At 37.6% G+C, this 8870-nt stretch overlaps 1 protein-coding gene across 1 annotated transcript; it reads left to right on the top strand.

The window, feature by feature from the left end:
- Nucleotides 1-441: 441 nt before the first annotated feature.
- Nucleotides 442-2464, top strand: LOC142620667 (uncharacterized). The gene is made up of 2 exons (XM_075793999.1): nt 442-903; nt 2447-2464. The coding sequence occupies exons 1-2, from the start codon at nt 442-444 to the stop codon at nt 2462-2464; spliced, it is 480 nt and encodes a 159-aa protein (XP_075650114.1).
- Nucleotides 2465-8870: the final 6406 nt, after the last annotated feature.

Raw genomic sequence — 8870 nt, forward strand, 5'->3', positions numbered from 1 at the left:
CAAAGAAGTGTGACCAGTGTCAGAGGTTTGCTCCCAACATTCATCAACCAAGGGGTATCCTTAACCCTCTGTCTAGTCCTTGGCCTTTTGCTTAGTGGGGCTTAGACATTGTGGGTCCTTTCCCAAAAGTAGCAAGTAATAGGAGATTGTTGCTTGTTGGAACAGATTATTTCACTAAATGGGTTGAAGTTGAGCCATTGTCAAACATTCGGGATGTGGATGCAAAGAAATTTGTTTGGAAGAACATTGTCACCAAGTTTGGAATCCCTCATACACTTATTTCAGATAACGGCTTGTAATTTGATAGTAAGGCCTTCAGAAGGTATTGTTGCAATTTAGGCATCACGAATAGATATTTCACTCCAACTTATCCGCAAGGGAATAGGCAAGCCAAGGTAGTCAATAAGGTTATAGTCAACGGGCTCAAGAAAATATTGGATGATGCTAAATGAAGGTGGGTGGAAGAGTTGTCGCATGTTTTGTGGACATATCGAACTACGCCTAGAAGATCCATTGGACTTCTCTATGACTTATGGAGCCGAGGCTGTAATCCCTCTGGAAACTAGATTCCCAACATTAAGAAGGAACTCTTTCACTCTGAGCAGTAATGACAATTTACTGGAAGAAACCTTAGACCTAATTGAGGAACGACAAGAAAATGCCATGGTGCAGCTTGCTTACTATCAACATAAGCTCAAGCAAGGGTATGATTCCCATGTGAAATTACGACCACTTACGCCTGGAGATTTGGTATTGAGGAAAGTTTTGGGTACTGCAAAGAATTTAGCATGGGGAAAATTGGGGCCTAACTGGGAAGGACCTTATCGCATTACTTCAGTCGCCGACATAAGGGCTTATTACCTTGAGGATCTAGATGAACATGTTGTACTGTGTCCTTGGAATGTAAATAACCTACAAAGGTACTATTATTAATGAAAGGCATTTTTGCCGTTTTATTTTCTCTGACACTATGATTGCGTTGATTGTCATTCTGCTAAGTATCAAACAGAAACTTGGTCATGTCTGACTCCTCGAACCACATGCCTTGTAGAAATTGGTATTTTTTATTAAGTGTTAAATAGAACCTTAGTTACGTCTGGTCCTCAGATCATCTACTTTGGAAAAATTAACACTTTGGTCCATTTCTTCTAAGTATCAAACAGAAACTTGGTTATGTCTGGCTCCTCGAACCACATGCCTTATAGAAATTGGTATTTTTTATTAAGTGCTAAACAGAACCTTAGTTACGTCTAGTCCTCGGATCATCTACTTTGGAAAAATTAACACTTTGGTTCACTTCTTCTAAGTATCAAACAGAAACTTGGTCATGTCTGGCTCCTCGGACCACATGCCTTGTAGAAATTTGTATTTTTTATTAAGTGCTATATAGAACCTTAGTTACGTCTAGTCCTCGGATCATCTACTTTGGGAAAATTAACACTTTGGTTCACTTCTTCTAAGTATCAAATAGAAAATTGGTCATGTCTGGCTCCTCGGACCACGTGCCTTGTAGAAATTGGTATTTTTTTATTAAGTGTTAAACAAAACTTTAGTTACATCTGGTCCTCGAATCATCTACTTTGGAAAAATTAACACTTTGGTTCATTTCTTCTAAGTATCAAACAGAAACTTGGTCATGCCTGGCTCCTCAGACCACATGCCTTGTAGAAATTGGTATTTTTTATTAAGTGTTAAACAGAACTTTAATTACGTCTGGTCCTCAGATCATCTATTTTGAGAAAATTAACACTTTGGTTCATTTCTTCTAAGTATCAAACAGAAACTTAGTCATGCCTGGCTCCTCGGACCACATGCCTTGTAGAAATTGGTATTTTTTATTAAGTGTTAAACAAAACCTTAGTTACGTCTGGTCCTCGGATCATCTACTTTGGGAAAATTAACACTTTAGTTCATTTCTTCTAAGTATCAAACAGAAACTTGGTCATTTCTGGCTTCTCGGACCACATGCCTTGTAGAAATTAGTATTTTTTATTAAGTGTTAAACAGAACCTTAGTTACGACTGGTCCTTAGATCATCTACTTTAGGAAAATTAACACTTTGGTTCATTTCTTCTAAGTATCAAACAAAAACTCAGTTATGCCTGTCTCCTCGGACCACATGCCTTGTAGAAATTGATATTTTTTGTTAAGTGTTAAATAGAACATTAGCTATGTCTGGTTCTCAAACTATCTACTTTGGAGAAATTAACATTTCTGTTCACTTTCTTTAAGAATCAAACAGAGACGTGGCTATGTCTTAGGCCTCGAACCAAATTTTTCTCTCGTTTTGGGTTCATGTATATTCTTATGTGTTTAACTATTTGCTGTTGCATGAAAAATGACATAATTTTAACATACGGGTAATCCATTGAAGGCATAGAGGTATGACACAGGGAATTTTTAAAATTTGTTTTTCCATTCTTAAATGAGATTTTTTTCTTGTTAGATTACATATATTGCCTGATTCAGTGTTGGGACATACCCCATTTTTTACTGCACGCAAAATCATTCGTGCTGTGTATACAAATTATGTAAAGATAAGGAGATGAATATCCTGATAAGTGAAACTTGTAAGGAATTATAGATCAAAATCTTGAATTTGTCATTACGAATTGGCATGATTACATTATAAACAAAAAATATATAGGCAGAATTACAAACAAGGGCATGGAGCAAAGGGAATCCTAGCCTATTCCTTAGGTTTTGGTGAAAATCTTCCTTGGACTTGGCGGCAATCTCCTTTGTTTTGTCCTCGGCTCCTTTTGAATTGGCCTTGTTTTCTTTTGGTTTGGGAGGCACTTCATTAATGATGAGGGGCGCACTGGGAGCTTTAGCCTTGGACTAAGTCATGACTTCTTTTCCTTTGTCTTTCTCTCCTGCCCAAGGTTCACCAAGGCTAACCTTCTCGCTCGAAACTCTATCAGTCTTCTCACCTTGGTCCCCAGCTTTGTTAAGACCTGTGGATGTGTCCAAAGGTAGAAGAAAGCCTTGAATGGTGGAGAGTTGTGTAAGGAGAGCTGATTCAGGGACAGTTGGAGGAAGAGGAATGGCTTCAATCACGCGGATATCTGGGGGAAACCATGTGTTTTCGGCCTTCCTCCATTCAGAAGTAGCAGGGACCCCTGCCATATTAAGGGCTTCTGCCAATACTTGTTGGCAGTAATCCCTACATACTTCAGCTAGCTCTTCGGCTAGTTGGATCTCTGTTTCTTCAACTCCCTTGTGGAAAGAAGCCATTGATGTGGCCTCCACGATCTCTTTGATAGTCCGAGCCACTTCCTTGCCCTAAGCAAGTTCCCTCTTTAGGTCCAAGACTTCCTTTTGGGCTGTGGCTAGCTCTATCTCTCTATGATAGACCAATTTACACTGATTCTCCGTCTGAGCTTCAGCAGTTTTGATTTTGGCCTTGGCACTCTTTATTGCATTCTTCTCATTTGCCAATTTATTGGCCAGCTCATTTTTCTCTTTCTTGGCATGGCCCAAAGCTCTTTCAGTCTCAACTCTAACATTGAATTCATCCTTAGCTTTGTTTCGAGCGTCTTCTACCCACTTCTCAGCTACAAAAACCTCTTGGATGGCCTGCGCAACAGTGGTGAACAAGTGCATTATGGCAATAATAACATAAAAAGGTGCATATGATTAAAAGGATAAAAAGGAAGTTAATCGCAACAAAAAAAAATAATAGAAGCGGCAGTTGATGTTGTTGATAATTGCACATACCAAAGCTAAATCCCTTTTTAGAGATAGGAAAAGTTCTAGTTGCCTCATGTTCTTCAGGGCATCCATGTCCTTTAGCAGTAAGATGGACTATTCCAGGGCTTCGGCTAGGTAGTGGGCATGTCTTTTTTGGAATTCCCTTATGCTGGAGTGGTAGGGAATGGGAATCCCATCCAATTCCAAAGAAGGAGACCAATGGGACTGCGTTTGGCGCACCTCGGCCAAATCATGGCTCTCCCTACTCTCCACAGAGGAAGCTCGTGTTTGACCCTTTGCCCTTTTTTGTTGTTTTCGCTTTTTCTGTTAGGCAAATTCCCCTTCCTCAACCTCGTCCGTTCTTGTCTTTTTTTTTAAGGTTAGGGTCGGGAAGAAGGGAGCTTAGAGGAGGAGAAGGAGGAGTAGGTGGAAGATTAGCCAAAGATTGGGATCCCGAAGCATCCTTCACAGTGGCCTACTTACCCTTTCTGCCAAGGAGGGCCCTCAAGCTTGTCCTTGGTTGTTTAGACATTTTTTCTTCCTCTTCCTCGATGCCGCTATCTATATGCGCAATTACCAAACCTTTAATACCAGAGCTCTCGTCAGACTCATTTTCTTCGTCCGAGAGGTTAACAATGTGGCCCTCTGAAGATTTTTCTGCTTCCTCAAGTCGGAATTGGTCTATTTCCTCTTTAAGGGATAAGCGAGAGGATGAGGATTCTTCTCAGATAGTTGCTGCTTTAGGTTGTGCTCGTAGAGGGGTTGCTATTATTGGGCGCATGTAGAGGATAATGGAAGGATCGTCTGGCAAATCGTTTAGGCGAGGAATCCTACTTTTGAGACGTCAATTCTTCTACGTCTCCGGTCACCCGCAACGATTGCGTTACTAATTTCTTGGAAGATAGTTGACAGAGGTTCATATCCCAAGATAAGATGTGTTGCCCTCACCTGCCCGTCTTCGCTCATAAATATCTCGGATCTTAAGACTCTGTTAAGGTCCACGATATTGTATAGGCTTAAATGAGGCCTTACGTGCTTTTTATCTGCAAAAACATCTGAGGAGCCAAACATGGTTAGAATAATAACAGATGTGAAGCAAGGAGAAAGTAAAGTTCAATGTAAATCTAAGTGATTAAGTTAGAAAAGCTAAACTCCATGCTAAAGGACCTAAACTCTATGGAGTCACACCTAGTGTTCCCTCGGTGACCGGGCAGTGAGGACCGTTGTGCCACTTCCTGGAGGCGATAAGGTAGTCGTCCTTCATGCCTTTGTTAGACTTGGAAAGACACGATATAAGTCTAACGATGTTAGACCTAGACTTGAGGTAATATCCTACGCCTTTAAGTTTATGACACTCATACATATGGACAACATCGTGTCATGTGAGATTCAAGCCCATGTGCTCATTGAGAGCGTCGACACAACCTAAGATTCTAAACATGTTACGTGTACATTGGTCGAGGGATAATCTATGGTTACGTAGGTATTCACTGGTTACGCTCTTCATGGGAAGTGTCATTCCGTCCTCTAAAAATGCGATTTTGGGAATGACAACTTCTCCTTCTTCCCTATCGTCAGCTATGGCTTCTAGGGCCAGTATCTCAAACCCACTTCCTGAGGGATGTGGTATTTGGCTCGAAAACCCTCCATACCGGCGTCAGTATCTACTAAACATTTGAATCTACCCATTTGGTTGGAGAAAAAGTGAAGATTTAGAAAGGAAAGGGGGTACAATTAATGGCCGAGGACTTTAGCCGAGGATAAAAAGAACTTAAAAGTGTAGAAACTTATGGGAGAAGGAGTAGACGACTCTTCAAGAAACTCTTGGGAGTAGAAAAGATGAGGAATTCTTTAGCACTGGTCGATTTCCGGAGTAAATGGAAAAATTGTAATTTCCTAGATGTTTTATATGAGAGGCGGAACCGAATGGTAGTTATCCTGCTCAAAATTCGAAGGAAACATCCGAACCGTTGGCTTTACATCTCACCGTTGAACGTGAGAGACAATGCGTTGCTTGGAGCAATTAATAGGAGCGTTGTGGACTTCAAGGCATCAAAAGCAGTTCTAAAAGAAGGAAAAGATGTTTTCACGTGTAACGATTAAGAAGCATGCGTAAGTTGGGGCGTTGGATCAAAACCTTAATTTTCTCCTCGAATTCGGATGGAAAAGAAAAATGAAGTTTTTAGGGGCTATTGTGAGGACAAAAGGTCCAGGGCATGTTTTTGGGCCTTAAGCCTGATCTGAGTGTATTCACTTGTCCGAGAAGGGTTAGGTGATGGTAACAATATCAAACTTGGGGGCCCATCTGCAGATTGTAGCGAGGGAGGCTGGTGGAAATAGTCCGAAGAGGGGCAGCTCCTCGATTAAGTGAGGTGAAAGTCAGATGGTACGCCGTGGTAATAAGAATGATATTCTAGAAGGTCCAGAGGATGAAGGTGTACTCTACAAGGGCACGGAAAGGAAGAACGGGTGAGAAATATCTTAGAAAAAGCTGTTACTACCGAATTAAAGACTCTGCATCTACCTCTCTAGCCGCATTAATGAGGAAATGACATCTGAACAGTGTAGATCAGCCTTGCAGCTATTGTTTGAAGACTTCAAGAGAGCGGTGGATGGGACAAGTATCTAGATCAGTGTACTTATTCATACATGGAGGATGGAGGGAAGAAGGAGGATGATATAAAAGAAAATGAAAGGTATTCAAGGGGGGGGGGGATCGGAGAAGAAAAGGAGAAAAAACATTGTACACGCCATCATCCTAAATTGTAACCTATTTTTGAACAAGGAAAGAATAATACAAACCGTCCTCGGCTTATGTCCGAGGAATAATCCCATTACTCAAACAATTTATTGCATGTGATTTGGCTATCTAGCCCATCATTTTTGTTATCCGACATCCATAGAACCTAAATTTCAGCCCACTCCTTACAAATTTCATTATATTGGGCTTTTTGAGCCGGTCCCCTTCATATTATTAGGTGCAGGTGCGAATTGTAACCTTATTATTATTATTATTATTATTATTATTATTATTATTATTATACAGGGGCGGAGGCAGAGGGGTCGAGAGGGGGCAGTTGCCCCCCATGACCTCCCCAAAAAAATCCTATATAGTATTGCAATTTACAATACCTGCCATTTTGACCTCAAACATTCCACATTCAGAGAACAAATAACATTATTTTGTCTTTTTCCATATATAGGTTCCATTAGAAATAACACAAACGTTCCATAGGTTTATTTGTCTTTTTAAACAAAACAATGTTTTTTGGGTCCCACTTAAAAACCATATTCCTTTTTTATCCTGCCGCATGTTCTTAAGCAACTGCAATTTTTTTTTCCCCTGGTGGCTTTGTCGCACAATTGTTTCCTTTGAATTAGGGTATCCACATCATCGTAATAATATAAAATAATATTTAAGACCTTTTATATCAAACTAAAACTCTAGCCTCCTAATTGTTTTCTCTTCTATCTTAACTTTTTCACAGTTTCAAACACTTTATTTTTGCTATAGACCAAAATTTTAACTTCTTAGTTCTTACTTAAAAGAATAGAGAAAGAAATGTTGAATTTTACATAACTTTTTAAGAGTATTCAAGGCCAAGAAAGTACTACTTCGCAGGTATATTTCTATATCCTTAACACTTTTACATTGATATTTTAAGGAATCAAATCACATGTTTAACTTCTATGTCTTTAAATTAATCTCTTAATTCGATTGTTATTAACTATAAAGTGATTTTATTTATTTTAATTATATAAAGTGTGTACTTGTAAGCAATTGAGCTTATGACGAAGCCTGATCAAAATAATGATTTTCAAATCAAATTCTAAACGAACTTGTATCGACGTATATTTTGCAAATCTTCCAATTGAGTAAATTCAACTAGGTAAGCAAATATAAATTAAAGTTTATATTATATTTGGTCTTGTATGACACTTACATTAGTATATAATTGTTTATCTATTTTGTTATTTATATTGATTAGTAATATTTAGATTAATTTTACTTTCAATCTAGTCTTTCAATTTTGCCCCCCCCTAAACTAAAATCCTGGCTCCGCCACTATATATATAGAGAGAGATTAGTATTTGGAAGAGAAAGGAAAGTAGAAACCCTTTAAACAAAAAAGAAAGGAAACCCAAAAATAAAAAAAATAAAGAAGAAGATAAGCCGGTAAAGCAGTTTTTCTTTTTTCTTTTTCCCAGTCCAAATAAAAAAAAAATATCACCCTTGTTTTTTTATTTTTCTTTTTTCAATCACTAAAATGCCAAATTCCATATCATAGATATGTCAGGAAAGTTAAACTCATTCATTTTAGATTCAAATGAAAGAAATTTCACCCTTGTTTTTTCCTTGTACGTAAATACAACATTACATTTCAATCACCATTCACCCATATTATACTTAACACAGAGAAACAGAGAATTTTGTGTCCTATATATGGCTTCTTTTTTTGTATTTTTTTGTTTTTATTTTATTTATGAAAAAATGAGAACTTACCTTGATAGATCGTGAAGAGCACCATAAACTTCTTCTAGCACATGCTTATGCAAATTTGCAATAGTAACTAAACTTTAAAATTGTATTCAATTTTTCTATTTAAGATATAGATCCGTGGCTAAGTTTAAAATTAGTCAATACCAAAATTTAATTGTAATTTAATTAATTGATCTAACATTCTACATGAACTCATTAAGAATATATCCTATTTACTTTTTTTTTTAACCAAATTACTTGATTTGGCATTAATTTTGTCTAGTCGTCAAAATACTTTGAAAGCTTTATATCAAATAGATGGTGTGTTCTATGAAAAGTGAAAGTATCTTTTTGCTTTTAAAAAAGGTTGGACGAGAAAAATAATACGAATTGAGTTTCTGAGATGAACAAAACAGAGAATACAATGACTAAGAGTGACAACTACTTAGAGAAGATGGTGTAGGTTATATTACCTTGTAGACTGATATATAATTAGCAATAGATAAAAAAAAAAATAAAAATAAAAATAAAAATAGTGCTTTTGCCACAGGTTTAATGATCACAAAAAGGTAGATAGTGTAAAACATCTAAAAGTTCAAAAATTAGAGATGTGGTCAATACTCAGTACAGCTATATGCTTATTTGATTTCTTAAATAAGATTTCTATCATATCTCCGAAAAAAAAAAATTGAAAAAA

This window comes from Castanea sativa, chromosome 12 (assembly GCF_040712315.1).
Source record: "Castanea sativa cultivar Marrone di Chiusa Pesio chromosome 12, ASM4071231v1".
In the NCBI taxonomy this organism is placed as follows: Eukaryota; Viridiplantae; Streptophyta; class Magnoliopsida; order Fagales; family Fagaceae; genus Castanea; species Castanea sativa.

What these genes read in the sequence shown, in the direction of transcription:
- LOC142620667 (XM_075793999.1), top strand. Translation starts at nt 442, where the DNA reads ATGCTAAATGAAGGTGGGTGGAAGAGTTGTCGCATGTTTTGTGGACAT.